This window comes from Phalangium opilio, unplaced genomic scaffold (assembly GCF_054372755.1).
Source record: "Phalangium opilio isolate 3A_F unplaced genomic scaffold, DU_Popi_V2 ptg000054l_1, whole genome shotgun sequence".
NCBI lineage: Eukaryota > Metazoa > Arthropoda > Arachnida > Opiliones > Phalangiidae > Phalangium > Phalangium opilio.
Genome location: NW_028324173.1, coordinates 5,245,737 through 5,273,271, shown reverse-complemented (window position 1 = coordinate 5,273,271; position 27,535 = coordinate 5,245,737). Strand labels below are relative to the sequence as shown.

Genomic DNA, 27,535 nt, shown 5'->3' with positions numbered 1-27,535 from the left:
ACGAGGAGAAGAAGCACAAACCTGTTTTTCAAGAAATTTAAAAGGGACCCGTGGATGAATGACGTCATCATATCCAACCTCTATAAGAGAACCACGCCCCCCTCGGAATTCTCGTATCCAATACCGACTCGGTATTAGTCCACGTCCGGGCCTCATCGTTTCCAGCCTCTATAAGAGAAGCCCAACGGTCGTTTGAGGTTTCATATTCAACCTCTGTTCGGTTTTACACGGTCATACATAGACTCGCCGCTAGTTATTATTATGAAGTCCGCCGTTATTGAGTTAGAATATCTGAACGGGTGCACTCGTAGTGACGGCACTACAGACCTCATCGTTAAAGAACTGGCCATAACGACCATCGAGGCAAAGCCTTCAACCGTTTCCTGGACATTCGCGCCACCCTACAATAAATCTCACGTGGCGATTTCAAAACAACGCCAGAACCAATGGGTCTCACGTAATCTACACCAACTGGACTGGACTGCTGGCCTAACCTCTTACAGCAAAATCGACGAATGCCTCGCCGCTGCTCTTCAGGGGGTCGATTTGATCTTCTCCAAGGGCGATTCCAAAGTCGCCTTTCTATCGGACCGCCTTAACAGAACGGTGCACGATCTAAACGATTTCAAGTGCCCGAAAGCCACCACCGCGGACATTTCTTCTCTCCCCGTACGTTGCTTGTACCCACATCCAGTCGGTGAGCACCGAACGGCCTGCGCCTTTGACAAGGCTTTAATTTACGCCTTATGGGCATATTCTAACAAAGCCGAAATTAATATTTCGTGCAATCTTGATACACTTAACGAATTTTATATGTAAAAAATAAATAAATGTCTTTTTCCCCTAAAAATGATTTTATTTTTTCAACATACACATATTACAGTTTTAAACAGGGCCTATTTTTTCTAGCTAGGAGAGCGAACGTGTCTAAACACGTATTGCAAGGACCCGTTATTCGGGGTTTGTTGTTAAGGATTGATTGGGCCTCATTTCTAATAAAACCGAGATGATGTAACCTTGACACGCTTTAGTTATAGTATGCAAGTCTAGACACGGATTATTTTTACAGGGGTCTCTTTTGTTTCGTTTTGTCGAGGGGCCCTAGGTCTTGTTAGAGTTTAGTTTTTATGGAGTTCCGGTTATAGGTTGGGTTCTAGTTAAAGTTTAGTTTTTGCTGTGGGGGAAGGAAGGAGTGGGCCTCATTTCTAATAAAACCGAGATGATGTAACCTTGACACGCTTTAGTTATAGTATGCAAGTCTAGACACGGATTATTTTTACGGGGGCCTCTTTTGTTTCGTTTTGTCGAGGGGCCCTAGGTCTTGTTAGAGTTTAGTTTTTATGGAGTTCCGGTTATAGGTTGGGTTCTAGTTAAAGTTTAGTTTTTATGGAGTTCCGGTTATAGGTTGGGTTCTAGTTAAAGTTTAGTTTTTGCTGTGGGGGAAGGAAGGAGTGGGCCTCATTTCTAATAAAACCGAGATGATGTAACCTTGACACGCTTTAGTTATAGTATGCAAGTCTAGACACGGATTATTTTTACAGGGGCCTCTTTTGTTTCGTTTTGTCGAGGGGCCCTAGGTCTTGTTAGAGTTTAGTTTTTATGGAGTTCCGGTTATAGGTTGGGTTCTAGTTAAAGTTTAGTTTTTGTTGTGGGGGAAGGAAGGAGTGGGTGAACAGGTCTGGACATGAATTCCTTTAGCCACTAGGGGGTGTATATGCTTTTATATAAGCAAACGGGAAAGGCCGTTGGGCTTCATAACCCAGTATGAACGTCGAGGCGAAAAGACGTGAAAGTTTCTCTCGTTGGGAAGCCCCGTATACAAATCCCAGAGATTTAGCTAGAGACGGATTTTTTTATTTATATACGTATGGTACCGATACCGTAGAGTGTTATTTTTGTCACGGTATATTAAACAGTTGGAAACCTCGAGATTCGGTGCACGAAGAGCACAAACGGCATTTTCCTAGTTGTCCCTTCATCCGCGGACTTCCAACAAACAACGTACCGATCGAAGACGACAAGGGTCACGACGTTCCACCCACCGCCCGCTCTGATTATATGGAGTTTCGCATTCCAAAGTCTGTCATTCAAAAGGCAATTTTGGATACCTACGTCAAAGAAATTTTCAGCGACCCCAAGAACCGCGATATGCTAAATAGGACATGAATTCGGAAAAAGCCCGTTTAAAAACTTTCCAATCGTGGACGTCGCTTTACGTTGATACCGCCGAACTAGCGCGAGACGGGTTTTATTTAGACCGTAGAGATACCTACAGATGTTTCTTTTGCCACGGTACTCTTCAAGTATGGACAACCTCGGAATCGGTACACGATAAACATAGACAATTGCACCCCGACTGTCCATTCATTTTCGGGCAAAAAACGCTAGTCCAGACGGACCATACCTTCAGATGTTTCTTTTGCCACGGTACTCTTCATGTATGGGCAACCCCGGAATCGGTACGCGATAAACATAGACAATTGTACCCCGACTGTCCGTTCATTCTCGGGCAACAAACACTCAATGTGCCTATCGAATCATACGTTACTTCGGAAAACGAGGAATATATCTTCCATATCAAGAAAAGACGAAGCTAAAAGACTCTTACAATGGTGAAAAAAAAAGTTACTTTTTGCCCTTTAATCGTAATATATAAAATACCTTACGAGGATCGTTTGAACTATTATTATATCGATAAATTGCATTTTAACGAGCGCATCCGTAATATTAATACTTTACTTGAAAAAATACTTTGTGTAAATATATAAATAAACCTTGTTAAAAAATATTCAATGTTTCTTGCTTGATAACATACATAGCGCAAAAGTAAAAATTCGGGAGAGATTTACTAGAGAGAGGGAAAGTACATTTCAGTACGGAGTTGACCAAAGGCGAGAGATCGCGCGCAGGCTCGTACACGGGAACCTAGTTAGAGAGGAGGAATTCAGTAATACGCTGGAGAGGCCAGATTGCGCGCTAGAGAGAGAGAGAGAGATGGTAAAAGATCCCCCGCATTGACAGCGCTTTCGCCGGTATGGAGCTCGGGGCGAAAGAGAAAGTGAGAGAGAGAGAGGGGCGGCGTAAAAAAAATACAGTGGCGGGAAAGGAGCTGGGGTAAAGAGAGAGAGAGACGGGAATGGAGCGGAGGTAAAGAGACGGCGAAATAAAGAGATGGTGAAAGTCAGCGAAATAAAGAGACGGTGAAAGTCAGTGAGGGGGAACAAAAAGTACCACCCCCTCCGGGGGGGAATTGAAGGGGGCAAAAAGTACCGGGGGGCCAAAAAAATTTGACCCACCCTGCGCGGGTATCGAGGATGGGGGAAAAAAAATTCATCCCCCCCTGCGCTGCCCGCGGGTATCGAGGCTTACTATTCTCTGTTGCAGATTTCAACAGTCACTTCCTTACTTTGAAGGGCCCATTTGCTCTCCAATGGATTTTCAAACTGTTTCAGAGATTTTATGCAGAGATTTTCATTGTACGATGGCACAACTGCCCCAGCTACAAGAGTATCATTTTCAGAACCAACTTGGAAAGGAATAACAATTTGCGAAATCATAACTCGGTTCAAAATGTTTTTAAATCGTGAAGTAATGATTTCCTGATGCTGTAAACTATATATTTCATTGGAAATATCCGTATCATTTTGTATTGATGATTTGATTGAAGTAGCAGTTAATATCGAGACAAGGAACGTCATGAATTTTCGCAATTGCATGTTGCTATTATCTTGAAAAGAAATTTTTTGTATTAATCACTTTTTCATTTCGATATTAGAATCGTTAAGCTAGTTAAAATTGTTCGAAATGCAAAATTATTAGCATATCCAACAATGATTACGATTTTATCATCCGAACTACTAAATAGATTTGTAAAGCTTAAATATACATTCTTAAACATCGATTGTAACCCTGTGAGACTGCTAATAAGAACTGTTTTTGAATTCTGAATTATTTAAACTCTCATTAATTTCAAATTAAATCAACATAAAATGAATAAAATGTTCAATGTATCAAATTTCAATTGAGTTAAGGCTGCCTATGTCAGCCCATAGCAATAATTTATAATTGAAAATGCCAAATACTTACATTTTTCGAAACAGGATCGTAAATTTTTTCTTACCAAGTTGTTGAGACTCAGAACGAAGGATAATGAAATCTCAGGTCTATGCTTAATTTTACAAGTGTATTTTAAAGTGCGATACAATTGAAAAGACTGAACCTTTGATTTTAATGGCGTACACATTATTTCCATAAAAATCAGACTTTGACTGCCCGCTAATATTTGCTTACTCTACAGTTTCATTCTGATATAACTGTAATATATTTTCTACGCTGTCTAGTAATAATTTCGCTATCTGTGGTTTTACACAGTTATTGGCGTCCGCCATTAAGGTGGAAGTCATTTTTATAGCTTGAAAAAATGAGTGTTTTTAAGCAGTGATTACTCAATGTCTATAAGAGATAAAATTATAAACTTTTCACCAAAATATACTTTGAACATTTTTCTGGGTAATGAAGTAGTTTGATAATTTTTGGAAAATTACAACTATTTTTATTTTAATTTTGAACAATAGCTCTTTTCTCTTTATTTTGGGCACTGATTACAGTATTCCTACTGATTTTATTCGTATTTTTTTAACTGGTTCCCATTCGTAACAAATATACGCAAGTATTGAAGTACTTTGAGACTATTTCCTTAATAAGTTTTTGAGAAATTAAATAAAATTCAAAACATTACTAGTTTCCGCCAAAATTCGTAAGAAGGCGCTATGCTCAATTTAAAAACAGAAACTAAAGTTCGTAAAAAGACCATTTCACCAAAGAAATCAAAGATAATATATATACATCCTCCTTGAAAAATTATCTGCAAAGGCGCAATATATATTACAGCCGAATTAGCCGCTACCTATTGAACTCTAGGCTGAAACGTATTTTTTCCCATCTTCACCGTGCCTGAAGTCTTCTTTTTTTTTCATTTTCACATAATGGGTCTTTTATATTCGTAACAGATAAGAGACCTAGCTTTATTGTCCCCAAGCCACCTGTATTTCTCATTTCTTGGAAAGGGAGATTGAGAGGCAGGGGAATATTTTCTACAAGTATAGCACAATTTCCTAAAAATCAGAGAGAATTATGACAGAAGCTATAGGCTTTGACAATGGAAAAACCTATATGTAGCTCAAACAACAAGCGATTGTAAAAATAACATTTTTCTAGATGCGCGCGCATAGTCGAGGGAGGGAAAAATACCTTCCATCTCTGCTTTTACCCCGTTAGGTTTTTCGAACTTGAACTTTCTACGGATCTCGTGACATTTTTATAAAAAGAACTTGACGATTCAGACATAGTTTTAGTCTCCAAACAATTTATTTAGTAACTATGGGTAGGCATACCGGTAGTCGTCGCCCTAGTTTGAAGCCTCTATCAAGAAAGAAACGTTTTGTGGAAAAAAGAAAACTCATCATTAGCAGGTATATTGAATTTGCTGTACAATGTTCAGATAAATATTACGTGTAGTTTCTGATCCGAAATAATTTGTTTTTAGCAAAGCGAAGGAAAGTACTCTAAATTCCCAAATAGGTTCCGTAGAACAGTTTCCCAGTTCGTTGAGCGAACTAAATTCTTCAGTAACGAGCCTTATAGAAATAGCTACCGACGAAATCAGTATTATTCTTTCATCAACCGAGAACTCTAGTTTGATACAGTCATCAACCGCTGAAGCCAGTTTCGTACAGTCATCAACCGCTGAAGCCAGTTTCGTACAGTCATCAACCGCTGAAGCCAGTTTCGAACAGTCATCAACCGACGAAGCTAGTTTCGAACAGTCATCAACCGACGAAGCTAGTTTCAGTTTCAGTCAGTCGATATCAAACGACGAAGCCGGTTTTATGCCAACATCTACTCAAGAAAATCAAGAGATTGAAACTGAAAGATGTCTCGTTACTGTTACCGATACTGAAACCAAAATCCACCAAGATAATGGACATGCGACGAGCAATACCCATAATATTACTGAAAATCGTGGACAATTATCTTCACTTCCTATTTTACAAGGATATCGTATTGTTGAAATAGGTCATATAATATCTGAAATTCGGTCACTGGAAACTCAAACTTGCAAGAAGAACCAAAAATGTTTATTTGAATTTGAAAACGAGACTCGTATTGGTCTTATATCAACTTTGAACTTTGAATGCAAATTTTGCAAAAAAAGAAAAAGCATCAACACCAGCAAAACTATTGATTCTTCTGGAGGAGCGCCTCGCAAACATTTTCACGGTGATGGTATTGTGAAAGATAATTCCAAAGAGCTATCACTGAATTATCTAGCAGTATGGGGCTTTGTTTCCATTGGTAGTGGATTCGAAAACATGGATGAAGTGTTCTCAATTTTAGGAGTTCCTAATATGAGTAAACCAACGTACTTGAAAAGAGAGCAGGAACTGGGAGAGGTAATTATTTTTATCACACATTTTGTAAAGCAGTAATTGAGTTACGAAAGTGATACCATTAGTTGTAGAATATCAATACCACTTTCACCCTTTATTTAGTTTTGGGAAAATGTTCTTGCCCGAGAAATGTCTGAGACTGGCAAGGTGGAAAAGGAGTTGGCAATACATAATGGAGACGTTTCTGAGGATGGAATTCCGTATGTCACAGTTATAGTTGATGGCGGGTGGTCTCATCGAAGCCACGGGCATCGTTATTCCGCGAAATGTGGTGTGGCCTGCATTATTGGTGCGAGAACGAAAGGGCTGCTATTTATCGCAATGAGAAGTAAATACTGTTGCATATGCTCCATGAATAGCGAAAATAAAGAAATGCCAAAACATAAGTGTTTCAAGAATTGGGACGGATCTTCTCCTGCTATGGAAAGTGACATCCTAATCGAAGGCTTTAACAAAAGCGAGGCCATGCACGGCATACAATACAGAACAATTATCGGTGATGGTGATTCCTCGGTTCATATTAAACTTCAAGAAAATGTATCATACGGCCACAAAATTAAAAAAAGTGAATGCGCGAACCACGTAGTTAGAAACTACCGGAAAAAGATATATGCTCTCGCAAAACAAGCTGTCTATAAAACAGCTCTTTCGCAGTCGAGGATTGTAAGACTTGGTAAGGGTATGAGATCCGCGATCAAGCATGTATCCCAAGAAATGAAAAAAGATATAAATAAAACAGAGGGCTGCGAGAATGAACAGTTAAATTTGGTGAAAGTGTATAAAAAGTACGCCGAGCTACTTAGAAAAGATATTCGAAATGTGCACAATCATGTGTTTGGTCGACATCAGCACTGTCGGGAATATTTTTGTACCAAGAAAGGCCCTAACCGTACTTGTCTCCTAAGCAAAGCTCTCGAAATGAAATTACTAGAATCGTCACAAAGAGTTCAGGACTTGGCTTTCTCTTTATTGGATGACGAAACCAATAACTTGGCAGAAAACTACATGTCATTGGTTGCAAAGGCTGTTGGCGGAAAACAGATATGTTATAATAGAAGGGGATCGTATTTTACGAGATGCATCGCAGCCGGACTGCAATTTCAGATGGGCCGAAGGTGGCACGCGGAAGCCATAAGGACCTTCACGAACCGAAGTCCCTCGACAACGGTCAAAAAACATGTTTCTAGGTCACAAAATCAAAAGATTTGGAAAAGAAAATGCTTGTTGAAACAGCTGGAAGCCACAAAAGATAAGAAGAATCACGTGGACACTCGCGACGAGAAAAATTATGGCGAAAGTTCTGAGAAGCCCGATATGACGGAAGAGGACATGAATCGACGAGAAATTGAGGTTTTGAATGAACTAAGTGTATCTGTGGAAGAACAAGGTGAAATTCAACAGCGTACATCTAAACAAAGTGACAGTGAAGAGTGGAAACTTCAACGCTCTAGAAGGATTACGGCATCCAACTTCGGTACCATTTGTAAGAGGCGCATTGAATCAGGCTTTTCTAAGCTTGTAAAAAATTTCTTGTACCCTAAACCTTTCACAAACTCCGCTGTTCAGTGGGGCAAAGCTAAAGAAAAAGTGACCATAAGAGATTACGAACGGATGCGCGACACTACCGTGACGAACTGCGGCATATTTATTGACTTAGAACGAGGATACCTCGGAGCCTCTCCCGATGGACATGTAGGAGATGATGGTCTTCTGGAAGTAAAGTGCCCCTACTCAGCTAGATTTTTGAATCCACTCGATGCCCCTAAATCTCTGTCTTCGTTCTGTTCCCAAAATATTGAAGGAACACTGAAACTAAAACGTAACCATAATTACTATTATCAAGTCCAAGCGCAGCTGCATATATCGAACAGAAAATATTGCGATTTCATTATCTGGACTACCAAAGGAATGGAAATAGAAAGAATTTTACCGGACCCTTTGTTTTGGAGCAAAATTTTGCCAAAATTGGACTCTTTCTATAAAGAATGTATGCTCCCAGAAATCATAGACCCTTGTTTCACGCGCTCTCGGGAAATACGTGAACCGGCTTCCGTAAAATTAGCTATAGATAAACGTGCATCAAAACAAAGATCTTCCAGTCAAAGTGTAAAAGTAAATAAGAAAAAGAGACAACCGCTTTCCGATATCACTCAGTCTCCGAAAAAAAGGAAACTTCGTCCATAATCAGAAACAGGGTTTTTTTTTTGTTAAAACATTTTATGAATAAATTGAAAAAGTCAGAAGTCCATAACCTTCCTGCGTGAAGGACTCCCGACACCTGAAAAAATGGATCCCTCAAAGTGCTGTGTCTGTTTGTTTTTTCTCTTTTTTTTGTCAGATACCTATTACAATAAGTAGTGTAGTACTTGCAATAGTTTCCAATAACTATATAGTACATGAGCACCTTCCTTTTGGAATTGAAAAAAACATTTTTTCCATGGCCGTTTATCGGCAAAACTAAGGCGCTCACCAACTATATATGGTTAGGTCTAGTCTTCGACTCTTTGCCAGGTTCTTGTCTTTGTCCGTTTCTTGAACGTAAATTGCTGCATTCATGCTATTGAAAGAACCCCATCTTTTGAAATTGACCGCCTATAGCTTTTACTAAGTGCCACAATGGGGGTGAATGGAGAACCAGGTGTTTATATTTCTTCAACCCCCCCAAATAGCCGCGGGGAAGAGTTGAGTTTCAGAGACATCTATGCTGTTTCGAATGTACTTTAGCAAAACGATTTTTGCGACACTAGCGGTTTGAAGAGCAACTACATAACCTTTTACTTACCCCTTAAGTATGAAAAGCAAAAAAAGTTAAACAAGTTGGGAAACCAGAATAAACCTCTCCGAGTCGAGACGCAATTAAGAGGTAGGTGTCATCCTTCGTCTATTATCCCCTACTGATATTGATATTATATATGTTTCCACGAGCTCCTTCTTTAAGAAGTAGGGGGGGGGGGAATCACGGCTCTTCAGCGCAGACTAATTTTATCGGAACAGTTGTAAAGATTACTGTATTGACTAAAGACTTCACTCAGCTTTGGGTTCGTCACGTAACTGTGTAATTAAATGTCATAAACAGAGCATGTGCGTAATGGTTATGCACTTTATTATCGCAATAAGTTATACAATAATACTCATTAGTGATTCATTTATTGACGAGTAAACAAAACACTCTTTCGTGGTGCTAATTAATTAATGAATTTAACTCGTTTTTAGACTATTTTCCCATTTCCATTCAATTCCACATTTTTCATTTCAACTTTGGATTCTCTGTAAAGCTTGGTTAGTCTGATTATAGGTGATTCGAAGAGTAATGTCACAAAGAAGGCGAAAATATATGACAAACCAAAATATCCGAAGAATTCTCTGAACTGCAAAATAGGAAAAGTTAAAACAGTCTGAACATAAGTATAATTGTCGTAAGCCTGTTTTCACTATGGACTGCTTGTAATTTGTTCCGATTGGATTGTAAAATGAAGAAAACCACTGAGGTTATTGCAGGTTTCCAATAATTCGACTTGCGCTTAGGAAAACTAGTTTTATGAAACTAATAGCTGTAGCTATAGGTAAATGAATACGAATCATTGTGTATGGCCATTTTCTCAACGTATCTAGGCGGATTTTTTGGGAATAGCTGGACTAATTATCATTACGAATTAAACCTCGCGAATAAGTTGCCTGTGTGCCTTGGGCCCTCGTCTGACTTCGCGTAGCTACCAACCAATGAAATCGCAGTTAATAAGACGTTAGAATTATGAGGCGCAACGGATAGTACCGGAGCCTCCGAGATATCTAGGCCCATGCATGTCGATTTTTACGTGGGGAAATATCCAGTTTCATGGAGGAAATATTTTTACCCTTTGTGTGTACGAGGTGGCGCTTTAATGACCGTTGCGACCGGGGTCTTCCATAAATTATCGATGACATTTTAGGGGCCAATTATAAAACTTTTATGAAAGAGAAAGGTTTCACCTTTAAATTAACGTAATTTTTTAGGGGCTATTCACTTTTTATTGAATCTATTGGTTAGATTGTATGGACAAAAAAAGTAATTATGAGATTTAAACATCGTTGTTTTTTTAGTAAAACAAAATTTATTGAATTTGCTAATTCACAGTTTTCATATACCATTAGAGGATTTTTTACCCCTTCAAAACCTTTCATTTTTTTAACCTTAACATTTTTATCCTTTACTTCTTTGTAATGATTGTTTAATAAAGGTCTTCGGAAATTTTCAAAAACATTTTTTAACTATCCGCGACCTCGGCTTCACCGCTCTACGTCTATACCTTGCCCTAATATTGTAGCAGTCGACGGGGTCATGAGGCTGAACTTGTTTATTTTACGGTGCTGAAAGCGCCACCAAGCGGGAAAACACGGCGAACTAAATTAGTCAAAAAAATATTCTCGCGTCGCTACATGCATGGGCCTAGATATCTCGGAGGCTCCGATAGTACTCAAACTTGGCCCGTAAAAGTCGCATACGATCCATAAGTTCATAAGTTATGTTCCATAAGTGTGTCACTGGTTTCTGTGAGCTTGTCATAAAGTGACGTAGATGAAACGTCATAGATTCTCGTAATGCGACGTCTGGTGAAACGCTGTCAAAGGCTTAGTACAGACTAAATAGGAAGATGGACTGCAAAACCGAGTGTAGTAAATTTTCGCGTCGTTCTCGAACTAGCTCTCAGTGACACTCTAGCATTACGAAGTATAGGAAGTGTCATACTTATGGAACATATCTTATGAACTTATGTACAAACTAATATGGGACACAAGATTCCTATTAATTTTATCATAAGTTTATAAGATATGTTCCATAAATATGACGCTACCTATATTTCGCAATGCTAGAGATTTACTACAGAGAGCTAGTTCGAGAACGACGCCAGAATTTTTACTACACACGATTTAGTAGTCCATCTAACTATTAAGCCTGTACTAAGCCTTTGACAGCGCCTCACAAGGCGTCGCTTTACTAGAATCTTTGACCTACGTCACTTCATGACAAACTTTCAGTAACCTGTGACAAACTTATGGAACATATCTTATGAACTTATGCTTTTATGTATTCCTGACAGGTCTTTTGGAACTCTTGAGTGAATTGATAGAATTGTCTTACCAGAATGCCATAACTAAAGTGATTAGGCGTGCTAGGATTCACTACGGACAAGGAAATTAAAATAGGGTGAATCAAATAGGCACAATACGTCAATCGGCTTAAAGGAATCCAAACTTTCAATGAAAGAAACGTATTTACTGGGCCTGAAAATTAAAAAAAAAATATATAATTTAAAATCTTTGTCCTCCCCTAGGATTGATTATCATTTTTTTGTTAACCATAATTAAATTCATACCTCCATTATCGGTCAAACAAGCGAAAATGATCCACGAGACTCCAGCGGCCCATAAACTTCATGAAAATGTGTTGTATAATGTGTTTACTATTGGTCCATGGTCAACGAAATAAACGACATTGGTAGTAAGAAATAGAACCAAGAGACAAAGGACCCATCCTGACAGTACTTGTGTCTAGTAATTATAAGGATTGTTGAAACTTACAGTTCATTTAATTATGTAACGTAACGTGGACAGAGTGAGAGGAGTTTTAATAAAAGTTACTAATTATTGCAGAGGGATGGGAAAAGTCATGGGAAATATTAAGTAACAAATCACATTTTGACAAAACAACCTAATAGCATAATTTAGAATTTAGATTGTCTAAATTTTTCATGGGGCAAGTGTTTGATATACATAATTTTACTAGCTGCATGTTACCCGCGCCGTTGCTCGCGTGTAATTAGAACTTCCATCAAAATGTTATAAATAATGGGTAGATTATTATAATTGTTGTTGAGGAGGGTACGCGCCCTAGCACCGATGCCTAAGGCATATTGTGCATCCTCAATCCTCATATTCAGGCCTTGAATAGGCCCGTAGCTGCAGCGTAGCGAAGAATTCGCTCCACCGTGATAGAGGAGATCCTTGAGGGCTCCACAGTGTGTGAATCAAAATGTTCTAGTCTAAGCGAGGCGAAGCAGTCTCACTCGCAAAGTACGTGAGCGGAAGTTTCATCCTGCTCCCGGCACGACCTGCAGAGAGGGTCGTCAGCAAAACCCATCAGATGGAGGTGTCTATTAAGCCGGCAGTGTCCGGTTAGAAGACCGGTGGCCAGCCTAATATCCCATCTGCTGAGCGAAATTAGGTCTCTAGCGCGAGACATGCAGGGACCATTGACTAACTGTTTTGTCTGTCTCTGGCCCTCCATGTTATGCCAGAGCTGGTTTTGTATGACAGTCAACCTGTCATGCAGACTCCGTTTGACGTGCCCGTAGGGGATGGGGACGGCCGGCTCCGGCCCCAAGAGCTTGGCCTCCGCGCCCCTTTTCGCAAAACTATCGGCTTGCTCATTGCCATAATATCCGCTATGCCCTGGCACCCAGTACAACAGAACCCTGTTGCAGGACGCCAGTCGCGCTAGCAGATCAAGGCAGCTGCGCACCAGTTGAGAGGTAATCTCACACTGGTTCAGCGCATTCAAGGCGGCCTGACTGTCAGAGTAAATTCTCACAGTCCGTCCGGTATACCCTTTGTTAATACATTAATCTGCACAATAACAGATCGCGGCAATTTCCGCCTGAAACACACTAGCAAAGGTGCCCAGGCAAGCAGAAAAACCGACCCTTGTGGTTTGGCAGTAATAGCCGGCGCCAGCGCCGGAGTCAGTCTTGGAACCATCGGTGAACCAAATAGCTTCACCTCCAGTGCCAAGAGGCAGCAGGTTAGTCCACTCGGCCCGACTGGGAAAGTGGATGCTGAATGGCTTAGTGAAGTCAAAACTGGTAACAGTTTTGTCAGAGCACATCGTAAGCGACGGCTCAAGTGCGGCGTACTCCCGGAAGAGCTTCGTATGACTGTAATCCCAGAGTCTTGGGACCCAACAGCCATTAATGTGGAGCCTGTAGGCCCCCATGACAGCCTCCTCCTCAATAAAAAGATGAAGAGGAAGCATGTCGAGGAGCACCTCCAGGGAAGCAGTTGGGGTTGATCTCATGGCCCCCGTGACACCGATGCAGGCAAGCCTTTGAAGCTTGCGCAGGGCAGCCTGCACCGTTTTAAGCCGGACCCTTGTCCACCAGACAAGTGCCCCGTAGGACAATATGGGTCTGATGATCCCAGTATAGAGCCAGTGTACAGCCTTGGGGTTAAGGCCCCAAGTCTGGCCGACAGAGCTCCTGGTCCTCCAGAAAAGCATTTTCGCCTTCTTGATGCACCGATCAAGATGCGGCTTCCATTTGAGTCTGCAATCAAAAGTCACCCCCAGGTATTTCACCTCGGTGAACTTTGTCAGGACCTGGCCAAAGAAAGAGATATCATTGAACAGATCCTTAGTGTTCTTCCTCGTAAATGGAACAAGGACAGTTTTGTTAGGATTAACAGTGAGGTTGACCGCCTGACACCATTGCTCCACGTTAGAGAGAGCAGATCTCATAAGTGCGGTGACAGTAGCCGGGAACTTCCCGGTAAAGACTATCGCCACATCGTCCGCATACCCGAAGCAGTGACAGCCCCCAGAACCCCCGAGCCTCTCCAAGAGTTCGTCCACCACCAGGAACCACAACAGGGGGGAGAGCACTCCACCCTGAGGGCAGCCCCTACTGGTAGTCACCCCTAGAGAGTCCCCAAGGAGAGACGCCGTCACCTCTCGGTCGGTCAGCATGGACTTGATCCAGCGGCCAAGAGTGTCGCTGATGCCAAATCTCTTGACAGCTTCAGTAATAACCGAGCTAGAGACCTTATCAAAGGCCCCCTCGATATCGAGGAAAATGGCCAGTGAAAATTCCTGAAACTCGAATGCCCTATCCAGGCAATTCGTGAGGCCGTGAAGGGCCGTCTCAGTTGATTTACCTTTTTGGTAAGCGAATTGTGAAGAAGAGAGAGGAGTTACCGAAAGTACCTCGTCTCTAATGTACCTGTCCACCAGCTTCTCCAGGATGGGTAGATTTTACTGATGACTAATATTTTTGTAGCACCCTAGGAGCGGAAGCACTCGGCGCTGCCCGTCAGCCCGTCGGGACATTTTTTATTACTTTTCATGCGGACCTTATTCAATAAAGAAGGATTTTTAAATTTCTGGCCGCCATTTAAAAAGATGGCAACAAATCGAACCCAAAAGACCATTCAGCCCGTCTATATGTTAAAGTAAACCAGTGTACCAAATATTTGTGAAATCGGTTGAAACGCGCGGACGTTGTTGCATAGAGAAATTTTTTTTACATTTCTGGGTGCCGTTTAATAAGATGGCGGCGAATTGGGAAAGTCTTTCTTGGTACGCGCCTATACTTATGAGTAACGTTCCTGCAAATTTTCAGCCTTCCAGAGCAAGCGGTTTGGGCTGGGCGTTGATTATCAGTCAGTCAGTCAGGACTTTGATTTATATAGATATAGATAGATAATGTATGCGAGCCACTGTATAGCCTTAGCGCCTTGCACTTTATTGTATAACCCATTAACCCTAGTAAATTAGAAACCACACGGAGTATTGCAATACGATTACTGGTTATGAAAGGTAATCAAATCAGTTTCTGTTTCGAATAAGTAATGAAGGACACTAGTATTGAATTGGGCAGGCATGTGGCACCCATACATAATTTTATAATATATGCGAGCCACTGTATAGCCTTAGAGCATTGTACGGTATTGTATAACCCTAGCAACTATAGGAAACCACACGGAGTATTGCAAAACGATCTTAGCCCTTGTTATATTTTAAACCATAAGAAAATAATATATAGCTCCCTATAAGTATGAAACTTTCCATTTAAGCCATGTAAACAGCATTTTCTTCTATTGAAATTTGTAAAAAGTTTCAAGTGCCACCTATTAAGAGTTTTTGGCGTTAAAAAGATGAAATATTTGTTTAGAAAATTTTCACATTTTATATTGTAATTAAATAGTTAAAGGTCTAGAAGTTATTATTATATTTATAACTAATTTAAGTGCATGTCAAAAGCATCATAATAAATTAATAGATGGCACGAGATTTTGATGAACGAGGCTAGCGCCTACACTGGTACGAGGTAAGGAGCATCTTGTGTCTCTACGGGCGCGGCGATATTTCCCCGGCCCATCGTGCCTTTCGCGGACGCCTTAGGTGGCGGCGGTGGTTTCGCCCCCCTTTTACTCGTAGTACCGAAACTTCTCCCACGGGGCGTAAAAGCGTAACCGCGCCAAATTTGGGAGCAAATGCTGTAGTATGAAAATGTACTACGTTTCATACTTATAGGGAGCTATATATAATTTTCTTATGTTTTAACTTACTCTGCTCAAAATGGCCCGAGATGGTTTTACTAATAAAAAAACATATCCTAAAAGGCATCCAATAATGTACGGTGGAATACGATGTTGTGGTTTAATGTAAACATAGTCCATGTAGTATTCGCTTCTAAAAAGTTAATTAAAATATAGGTCCAGGGATAGATGTAATTTTAGAAGCACGAATGGAGAACGGTTATCATTTACTTCAGTCCGACTCATAGCCCAGTATAGAGCCCCTCCCTCCAACACGTAATGAAAAGTTTAAATTATCTTATTTACTCACTTAAACTACGTTTTGATGACGTTGCTGATGGGGACGGCGTAAAATACGTAATTAATTTTTAAATCTGTCGCTATGACCCGCCTCGTTTTTCATCCCCCGTCCCTGGGAAGAAGGTCCGGGACTTTGACGCGCGCCCAGATTACTCTGTTCTCCATTGCTGCTATTAAAATTACATTTATCCCTGATACAACTTAATGGTATGAAAGAAACGAGACATGTTGTGTTTACACTAATATTATAATATAAGTACCAGAGATTAGCTTAATTTTAGAAGCAGGAATGGAGAACAGAGTAATGTGGGCGCGCGTGAAAGTCCCGGACCCCCTTCCCAGGGACGGGGGGGGGGTATGAAAGAAGAGGAGGGGCCATAGCGACAGAGGTAAAAAGGAACTACGTATTTTTCGCCCTCCCCGTCAGCAACATCATCAAAACGTAGTTTAAGTGAGCCAATAAGATAATTTAAACTTTTCATTACCTGTTGGAGGGAGGCGCTCTATACTGAAGTAAATACTAACCGTTCTCCATTCCTTCTTCTAAAATTAAATCTATCACTGATGGAACTAAACCTACTTCACCAATGGTTCTGGAAACTTAAATATCATTCCTGTAATGTTACGTCCATCATTTATGAACCCTGACGGTAGCAAACTGTTGGTCCAGCATTCGTAACTGGTAATGAACATCGACCCAAATATTATCAATAGAGCGATAACTAAACCAAATTTCCTTTCATACGCCTTGGAGCTGTGTAATAAATATGTCTGTGTGTGATTAAACACATGGAAGCGACTTTACAAACAAACAAACAGACCTTTTTAAGTAAATTAAGAACAATGGAGCAATCATAAAAAATTGGGTGTCACAAGAAAGGTACCATCCCCAAGCTAAGCACTGAAAATATAAGCCATTTAATGTGAATTCACTGCCTATGACCTTTCACCTATTTCTTAAAGATGAAGATAGGAAGAGGAAATATGGGTTGTCCGAGTTTATTTGGGGTGGAATAAGTTCCTATGTTTCGGATGAAAACCGGTGTAAATAAATTAAACATTTAAAAAGGTCAAACATAACTATTATTATACACGGGTGTGAAGTAATTTAGAAAATTAAAGAAATTTACGGAGATAAACCACGTGTAATTAGAGTTAAATAATAATTTATTTAAAACATCCAAATTAAAAATGAGACGTTTCGAGCCGCGGCTCGAAACGTCTCATTTTTAATTTGGATGTTTTAAATAAATTATTATTTAACTCTAATTACACGTGGTTTATCTCCGTAAATTTCTTTAATTTTCTAAATTAAACATGTTCCTATATTAAACCACCAATTAAGTTAACGAAATTAGTTCAGAACAGTACGTAATAATTTTCTATCGCTTTCCCAAATAATTATCCTATAATTCATATAATTAAAATTTTTAAATCATATTTCCTTCCCTAGTTATAAAATTTCAAGATTTTCCCCTAGTCGTCCTGTACTTGCTTTAAACTTGAATTATTTAAAATTAATCATGAAATATTCTAAAATAACTTTAGTCAATGTTGCCCAACCGGTCGAAGATAAATGTGTTGCGCGAACACAACAAGTAGTTCAAATCTCGGATAAATCCCTCCACCAGTTGGGCGTAAATAGAATCCTATGAAAAACATTAACATGTACAAAAATGGGCCAAGCCTCGCCTCTTGCCCTTTCCGCCGTAAAACGTTCTGAGATCCCATGTAGAGCCAAGTCTGCCTTTTTGTTCTTATTCAATCGCCAATTGAACAATTATGTTATAAATTAAGTCTTTTTCCTAATTAATAACCAATATTCTTTGACTCTATCATTATTATACATCTTTGTTCGTATCAAAAATATCGTGATACGATAACATTTCCTTTTTGCAGAATATTAAATGGAAATATTTTAAATATTTTTCGGCATTACGATTCTTTTAGTAGTTTTGAAGCTATAAAGCTCTGTTTCATCTCAATATTCCAAGAAAATCTTTTATATTAACATTTCAAATTTGGTTTTTACTTTTTAATTCAGCTTTACTACATTTATATATAGCGCAAACGCTAAACGCTACTTTTAACTTCACTAATCACTTCATAATATGGATTTTAATACTTCGTCTCTCTATAAGTGTTGAAGCGATTGGGTTAGATACCCTAGATTTAAGTCAGAATTGACCTTGTTTCGTGTCCTCTTACAAGAGATGTTAACGGTTCAGAGTGAGCCGAAAGTTAAATACACACTTAAAGCAAAGGACGCCTCCGTTGATGCCCCTGAAAGATGCCTTTTCTGCTACACGTTGGCTAAGCTTGGCAAAGGCTAGTCAAACCAAAGGCAGGAACCAATGGGACCTAGTGCATTAGGTCTGATTGGTTCCTGTCTTTGGTAAGGTAAAATTCGTGTCCAGAAGATTAGCCAGCATGCTAGGGGATAATGGAGGCGCCTGTTACTTTAAGTGATAGATATTAGGTCCTCATTAGAATTATGAGGATACACAGGGAAATGTTACACGAATAAACCTTTACAAATGACCTTCGCAATATCTCGACAATTTGAACTACGTATTTCCGGTTTTTCTCACTGGCTGGTGGACCTGTGTTTAGATTAGAAAGTAAATTCGTCTCGGCTCGGAGAGGTTTATTTTGGTTTTCCCAACTTGTGTCTGTGTGTGTCCGTCCGATGTTACACTAGTGCGCTGCGTTAGCAGTTATTTTCGTTTTGATGTGTAAAGAAATCCTACAGAACCTTAATATTCACTTTTTCCATTATATAAAGTGAATATGTGGAAATATTTTTCGTAACTACGATGCATTTAGTACTTTTGTAGCTTTAAAGCTCTGTTTCATTTTGATATTCCAAGGATATTTTTTAATATAATTACTTGAAATGGTTGTTTATATATTACTTAAGCTATACTATATCTGTATATAGAATAATCCTTGGTTTAGTGATTTCTTAAAGAAAGCTGAGGCCTGCACTGTGTCGGGTAAATCAAGTTTAATCCGCAATAGGCTTAGTGATCCAAAGAGTAAATAATTGAGACCAGAGGTGAAGTAAACTTTGGGTTTTGATTTTCGTGTCTGAAATGAAGGGACATAAACGGTTCAGAGTGAGCCGAAAGTTAATTACACGCTTAAATAATCAGGTTTAGATTTTATAATAGAAGAAAGCATCATGGTTGCAATTAGGTCAGTAAAAGGTCTAATCGTTATGGGGTTATAGCTTCGAAGTTTTCACTGTTGTGATGGTGAGCATTGACTTTCAATGCGTCTTACCACAAGTAAGTATTGGTGATTTTTAATGTTAACATTCATGTTGGCAAACTAAGAATATCGTTGAGGTGAAACGAGACAGTAGTATTTATACTGCAAACCAGTTGTGAATGTAACTATGAGAATACAGGGTAAACTGCTAAAGCGTAGACAATTCCGCCTTTACAAACACATAAAGGTTATATCTCTCGAAAAATTATACAGGGTGTTTCTGGAAAGTCTGGCACAAATTAACAGGCATGTTTCTTGGGTCAAACGGAGTCCGAAAGGTCCTATGACGTTTTGGGGTAAAGCGCTCCGTTGCGACGTTATGGGTTCTCAAAAGTAGGCCGAAAAACAAGGAGATCTTGCAGAATTATAGCACTAGTATTGTGGTTTTGACCCAATTGTTTTCGATTATTGAACATAAGGCAATGATCGAAATAAGTTCAAACCTAGTGGAAGACCGTGAACGTGTTAAACGGCCAAAAAGCGTTAATCCCTTTGTTTTTATTAATGATTGTAATTAATGGTAAGGAAAGTAGCTCAGATATCGGTTACTTGTTTGTTCAGATGTACTAGTAACTGACCAGTTTTTTATTCTTTATTTCAATTAGACACATTACTTTTACAATAATTCGAATTAACCCCTTAAATTTTACAATAAATCGAATCGATTCCATTAATTTTACAATAATTTGAATCGAACCCATTACATTTACAATAATTCGAATCGAACCCCATTACTTTTACAATAATTCGAATCGAACCCCATTACTTTTACAATAATTCGAATGAAACCTAATTACATTGTTCTACAAAAATTGTTCAAAATGGGCACCATCAACGTTTAAGAAAACTTGCGCGCGTCGTTTGAAAGATTCACGAACACGTTCGAAGATTCCTGGCGTGTTACGGATACTATCACATCCATCAATTACCCTTTGTCGTAAGTCTTCGACATCGCGAACTTCACTTCGGTATACCAAGTCCTTGAGATGGCCCCAAAGAAAAAAATCGCATGGGTTGAGATCGGGAGATCCTGCTGGCCACGCAACAGTTCCGCCTCGACCTATCCACCTCCGTTAAAAACAAATTATGCTGTGTTGGTCTAAACATTAGGGTAGTTTTCAACGTGAGAAGTTGTAGGTTTTTTACAGACGGCTTAAATGTGTGCACCTTAACGTGCTTCATGGCGTGCGTGCACATTTGGAAGCTTATCTAGAACTAATCATGGTCTACTTCACGAATGCAAAGTACTCAGATATCCATCTTTGTATGGACTGGCTCGGGGAAATGCGGTGGAAGCTCGGCGCTTGTACCAGGAGCACTTTCCTCAACGACAAGTTCTCAATCGACAAACATTTACGGCAGTCGACAGACGCTTGAGAGAAACCGGGAAACTTCAACCGTCGGGACCTGAGCCTCGTGCGGCGAGGATGTAGAGGACACCGTTTTGACAATTTTCGAAGATGATCCAACAACCAGTACCAGGAACGTCGGGCGTCAATTGGGCTTTAACCATGTACTCGTCTGGAAATCCTTCGAGGACATCAGTTCCACCCATACCATTTGCAAAAGGTACAAGCTTTAAACGAAGCTGATTATTCGAGACGGGTCGATTTCTGCCAGTGGTTTGTGGCACGAGTAAATGACTTAGACTTTCCGTGTACTTTGCTACTTTCCGACGAGGCCAATTTCTCGCGTGACGGGATAATTAATTTACATAACTATCACGAGTGGAAGCAACAAAACCCGCACGCGACCACTGTCATGAAACATCAAGTTCAGTTTAGTTTGAACGTCTGGTGATGAATTATAGGAGATCATTTAATGGGTCTTACTTTTTGCAACCGAGGCTAAATGGGGAGGCGTACTTGACCTTTCTGCGTGAAAATTTACCGGAGCTTTTAGAAGACGTACCGTTACGACTGCGACAAATAATGTGGTTCATGCAAGATGGCGCAGCGCCGCATTTTTGTCTTCAAGTTAGAGCATATCTTGATGTCGCGTTTCCCCGGAGGTGGATAGGTCGAGGCGGAACTGTTGCGTGGCCAGCAAGATCTCTCGATCTCAACCCATGCGATTTTTTTCTGTGGGGCCATCTCAAGGACTTGGTATACCGAAGTGAAGTTCGTGATGTCGAAGACTTACGACAAGGGATAATTGATGGATGTGATAGCATCCGTAACACGCCAGGAATCTTCGAACGTGTTCGTGAATCTTTCAAACGACGCGCGCAAGTTTGCTTAAACGTTGATGGTGCCCATTTTGAACAATTTTTGTAGAACAATGTAATTGGGTTTCATTCGAATTATTGTAAAAGTAATGGGGTTCGATTCGAATTATTGTAAAAGTAATGGAATTCGATTCGAATTATTGTAAATGTAATGGGTTCGATTCAAATTATTGTAAAATTAATGGAATTGATTCGATTTATTGTAAAATTTAAGGGGTTCATTCGAATTATTGTAAAAGTAATGTGTCTAATTGAAATAAAGAATAAAAGACTGGTCAGTTACCAGTACATCTGAACAAACAAGTTACCGATATCTGAGCTACTTTCCTTACCTTTAATTACAATCATTAATAAAAACAAAGGGATTAACGCTTTTGGCCGTTTAACACGTTCACGGTCTTCCACTAAGTTTGAACTTATTTCGATCATTGCCTTATGCTCAATAATCGAAAACAATTGGGTCCAAACCACAATACTAGTGCTATAATTCTGCAAAATCTCCTTGTTTTTCGGCCTACTTTTGAGAACCCATAACGTCGCAACGGAGCGCTTTACCCCATAACGTCATAGGACCTTTCGGACTCCATTTGACCCAAGGAACATACCTGTTAATTTGTGCCAGACTTTCCAGAAACACCCTGTATACTTCATATTCTGTTCTTTTCCCCATTGACTGATTTCCGTGTGTCCAAGATTTATTTTTATTGGATGTAAATTGTCGTCTGCTTTACTGTATATTCGCAATGCTTGGAATTCAGCTTCAATAATTCATAAATTTTAACTTCAAATAGAGAAATAATTTTATGTCTAGGTACAATGGCGTAACTACAGGGGTGCAGAGCCCGCAACTGCGGGCGGGCCCAAGGCTTTTGGGGGCCCTTTCCAAATTTTGCTTATAGACTGATTGTCCCATATTTTTTAAAGTGTCCTATACTTCCCCAAATCGTCCAATCAAGTCCTATATTTTTGAGATTTCAAAGTAATTTTTATAATCACAGCTGCATGACGTTTTAAACGCAGAATTAGTGATATCTCAATTGGTCAGATCAAAAAATCGCGTCGCTCGCTCAGGAATTTTTTATTTTCAATTCTCACATAATTGAATTTCTACGATTTTTTAAGGTAATTATATGAAATGGTAACAATTTCTTTACATTCTGAGCTGCACTCCAAATAACACAACATAATTTTTCCTCAGACCTTGCATTTAAATATATAATCCCACTGATTAAACTGAATTATTGCTCATATGTTTAATTGTAAAAAATAGTTTTGAAAATCTGTTTTCTCTGAAAACCTCTCTTCCTACCTGACCTTTTTAAATAGCTTGATTTGGTCATTTGGTCTTTTTACAGTTTAATTGTCACTTTTTCAAGAAAATCAAAATGTATGTCTGTGTGAGCCAATTAGCATTTGTTTAGATCTAGGTGCGAGGTATACGTTCATTTGAAGAATCTTACGTTCTCAATAAAATAAAATTATCTACACTCTAAATCATGTCACTTATGAGTCATGTTTAATACTACAATTTGATTAACCTGGTCCAATATAATGCTATAATTTTGCGAAGAGTATCCTTTTTCTAGGCACATCGTATATACGATGGCCTATTAGTTTGACATAGTGTGTAGAAGAAGAAGATGATGATGTTTCGTTCGTTATTTTTAAATAGTACTTCGTAAAACTACTTCTAGGTGGCGCTGGCTCCATAATTTATTTTGAACGATTTTTAGATTCGAACCCAGGACCTACGGCATGCCAGCCTGATACTTCCTCTACAGCCGCTTGTTAAAAGAGGGTTGCAGAGATAGTAGGAGTGAGAAAGAATGTATGTAGGAGCTGCGCTTAGTGACTCATGAGTTACAAGAGAGAGAGGAATGGGAGGGATTTAGAACAGGTCCGAGCGGCCGAGAATTCTAGCAGCGCGCTTTGGCAACCTTTTTGTTTCTTCTTAGCTACAAGGTATCGATGGTACTAATAGTTTTACCCGAAGCGTAGTGGTAGTAGTAGTATTAGTAATTAAATTAGTAACGGGCGTTGGCGATATCTGATTCACTTTGTAAAGCAGCCATTGAAAAATTATTCCCCTGACCGGTATATTAGGGGATATTTCACTAGAAGTATATTTATTGTAGTAGGGATAGGAAGAGTACGTAAACGATGTGGCTTAATCATGGGCTAGACCATCTTGTTTGTCTTAAAAATGCTCCCAAGTAGTTAAAGGAATAGTGGCGTGGTTTAAAAATTATCTCAAATCTAAAGAAAACCTTACTTTTTTGTTTCAACTCTTCTGATTTCAAAGATATGCTTGATAAATATCTAAATATGAGGGAACACACAGAAAAAACACTTCGAAAACTTGAAATTTTGGGGGGCAAAAGCAAATTTGCGGAGAAGATTTTTGGCGGATTTTTCTCCTTGATACGTCACTCACGGCTTCTCGCGGGAAAGCCAAGCGCGAGCGCCCGAGACTGCCGAGTCTACTAATGCCACGCGAATCTGAATAGAATAGGCGGCGCTGAGACACTAACAAGCGACATCTAGAGTGAAAATTGCTCCTTACTACGTTATGAAACGAAACTAAATTTTATCTAGGCCTTTTGCTTTGATTGCAGTTTTTTAAATTGCTACGAAACCAAATAAAGAAGTAAATATAATATAATAAACTAGAATTTTCAAGTTTTTTTTTCGCAATTTAAGTTTGTGGATGACGAAAATTATGTCACTAACACTTTAAGGCCCTGCATTGCAGTTTAGCGGAGTGAGCCATGTATGTGCCAGAAATTTTAGTCGAGAGCCGCAATCAGACGCATTGTTATAAATTATGAAAGGGAAAAGTTGTAACGTTCGTGATGCTTTCATACTTTTTGAAAGCTCGACACTCAAGAAGGGGCCCTAATTGTCGAACTGCGGGCGGGCCCAACAAACGTCGTTACGCCACTGTCTAGGTAAATAACTTTGTAGTAGTAGACCTCTTGGCTCGGAGAGGTAATATTTTGGTTTTCCCAACTTGTTATATCATCTATTCATTAGATTAAAAAGGACAAGAGTTTTTATTATTTAACTCGCGTATTTTATTTAAAACGTTTAAAAAATTATCTTGACAGCAGCAGACGGTGATAAAAAGTCCTTCAAGTGATTAATAGGTGGCGCCACCCGTATTTGACAAAGATTCATGCTCAGCAAAAAGTGTATCGTGCTACGTCGATCTCGAGATCCCACGTTGTATGTTTAATACATACATTCTATCTCACTGGTTTCGCCACCCCAAACCATTGCAGACGACGGAATATGTTCACCCCGGCCCCGCCGCCGTCCACGTCGATTCCTCCTCTCCCCTCTAACCGAGAGAGAATGTAACGCCATCGCAATTAGTTTCTATTTGAACGTCGTGATCACCCATAGCACTTTTGCCCATAGCAAAAAGCTTAACGTCAGAACTTTCAGACCCAGGGGCTACGGCCAAAAATCTTACATAGGAACTTGGTGTAAGATTATTCTACTTGTGCCCATAGTATTACGGATTTAGTTTTTTTTTAACATCAAGTTTATTCTTTTTTGATGGAAAATGAAACAACTGTTCAACAAGCAAAATGAGCCGAAGGTATGATTGTTTTAGTTTATTAAGCCTCTCATTCGGAACGAATTAGGATGGCGTAGGCTTATTACGGTTTAAGAATCACTTCTTTTAAGAATTAACGTTGCCACTAGATCCTCCGAAACTACCAGTAGGGCTGACTAACATCCTGTAACGGAATATTGTCCCAAACGACGATCTAAATTCTCAGAGGGTAGGGCCTAACTGTTACAAATAGAGATGGCCGATACCAGGCTTAACCCGATACCGATCGATACCGGTACAAACATGAACCGATACCGATATTTACTCACTATGATCCAAAACCCGATACTTCAACCGATACCGATATGAAATCGGTTCATCCCTAGAGTAGTGGGCGCGTACTAAGAAATATTTTCGCTTATTAGTTGTTAGATAAACTGAATTCAGGTACTTTTTATATAAATGAGAACTCGTCACGATTGAAAATCATAGAAATTAGATATTATCACCATCATTACGTTACTAAAAGACCTAAAAATGTCATGTAGCGCCATATAACGCATTTTAAACGAGTATCGGTTTAGTATCGGTATCGAACCAACCGATCCGATACTATCGGGAAACCCCGAGTATCGGTGCCGATACCGATATGGTATCGGTACCGGTTCATCCCTAGTTACAAATGAAGACTTTCATCATTTAATTTCAGCCTCGTGTTGTTGCTACCCTCGTTCATTTTTCCGACGGGGTGGTCGGGCGCGCTTCGGCTTCTCGTTACAGTTTAGTTTCATTTAAGGGAAACGGCAGCCATCTTTGAACACCCCTCCTTCTCGAACTTTCCATATTGGATTTCTAGCTTTAATCGGTATGATTCTCAGTTATTCTTGAGTTAATCATGGATTAGTTTAAATTATGGGACTTGATATAATTTATCGGGACTCGGGTAGGATTGCACTTTACGTGACCCACCCAACTAACAATGGTTTCTAGTTAATTAGACTATGAGGAGTCCGAAAAAAATAGTTAAAAAAATATTTGGCCGCCACAAGTTGGTCAAAAAAATCCATGCACTTACCGCCATTCAAGCCGCTATCCGCTTAACACATTCTGCACTCAATCTTGCAAAATAAGCCGGGGGAGACTGACGTACTCGCGCCGGAGTTATAGCTATGGAATTTTTTAAGCTTACGGAAACTGTTTATTTCTGATAAAAGGACGGAAATAAAAATGCGGCAAAAACTGAAATGTTTTGGGAAAATCGTTGAATTTTTTGGGAATTTGATAATTGATAACGGTAAATTTTGGAAGAAGCCGTAAAATGAAAAATGATTCGGGAATTTTTTTTAATTCACTCAATATTATTTTGGAAAATGTGTCAAATCCGTGGGATATTTGTCAAATGTGAATGGACGTATTTTTGGGAAAATGTGTCAAATCCTTGGTAAATTTCATTTTTAGGAAAAGAATTTGAAATAAAAGGCGTTGAGCTATTGCAACTATGTTTTAGAAAAGGTGTCAAATTATAGAGAAATTAGAAAATGTCAACATCAATATTTCAGAAAAGGAGTCTAGTTTATATTTTGGAAAAGGCGTCAATTTATTTCAACAATATTTTGGAAATGCGTCAATTTATTTCAATAATATTTTGGAAAAGGTGTCAATTTATTTCAGCAATATTTTGGAAAAGGGCACAATTTATTTCAACAATATTTTGGAAAAGGTGTCAATTTATTTCAACAATATTTTGGAAAAGGCGTCAATTTATTCAACAATATTTTGAAAAAGGTGTCAATTTATTGAACAATATTTTGGAAAAGGCGTCAATTTATTTCAACAATCATTTGGAAAAGGCGTCAATTTATTTCAGCAATATTTTGGAAAAGGCGTCAATTTATTTCAACAATATTTTGGAAAAGGTGTCAATTTATTTCAACAATATTTTGGAAAAGGCGTCAATGCAAAATTTTGGAGAAGTCGTCAATTTATTTCAACAATATTTTGGAAAAGGCGTCAATTTATTTCAACAATATTTTGGAAATGCGTCAATTTATTTCAACAATATTTTGGAAAAGGCGACAAATTATTGGGCAATTAGCAAATGTCAAAATTAATATATTAGAAAGGCGTCTAGTTATTTCAGCAATCAAGAATAATTTGACGCCTTTTCCAAAATTTTGTCCTTCACATTTATCAAATCCAGGGATAATTTGACGCCTTTTCCAAAATATCGTCCTTCACATTTATCAAATCAAGGAATAATTTGACGCCTTTTCCAAAATATCGTCCTTCACATTTATCAAATCCATAAATAATTTGACGCCTTTTCCAAAATATCGTCCTTCACACTTATCAAATTCAGGAGTAATTTGACACCTAGTTTTCCAAAATATCGACATTGACATTTATCAAATTCAGTAATAATTTGACACCTTTTCC

At 39.1% G+C, this 27,535-nt stretch overlaps 2 protein-coding genes across 3 annotated transcripts in view; one reads left to right on the top strand and one right to left on the bottom strand.

Annotated features, from left to right (window-relative positions):
• Window positions 1–27,535, bottom strand: part of LOC149670955 (nose resistant to fluoxetine protein 6-like) — a 92,219-nt gene that overhangs the window by 28,814 nt on the left and 35,870 nt on the right. The window lies entirely within an intron of this gene.
• LOC149670958 (baculoviral IAP repeat-containing protein 7-B-like) lies at window positions 1,097–3,002 on the top strand. Of its 2 annotated transcripts, none has more exons than XM_089840507.1 (2): window positions 1,097–1,358; window positions 1,405–3,002. In XM_089840507.1, exon 2 carries the CDS (start codon window positions 2,163–2,165, stop codon window positions 2,595–2,597), a length of 435 nt encoding a protein of 144 aa, XP_089696633.1. In that variant the 5' UTR covers window positions 1,097–1,358; window positions 1,405–2,162; the 3' UTR covers window positions 2,598–3,002. Both variants share the same exon structure in this region, with proteins under 2 accessions (XP_089696633.1, XP_089696634.1).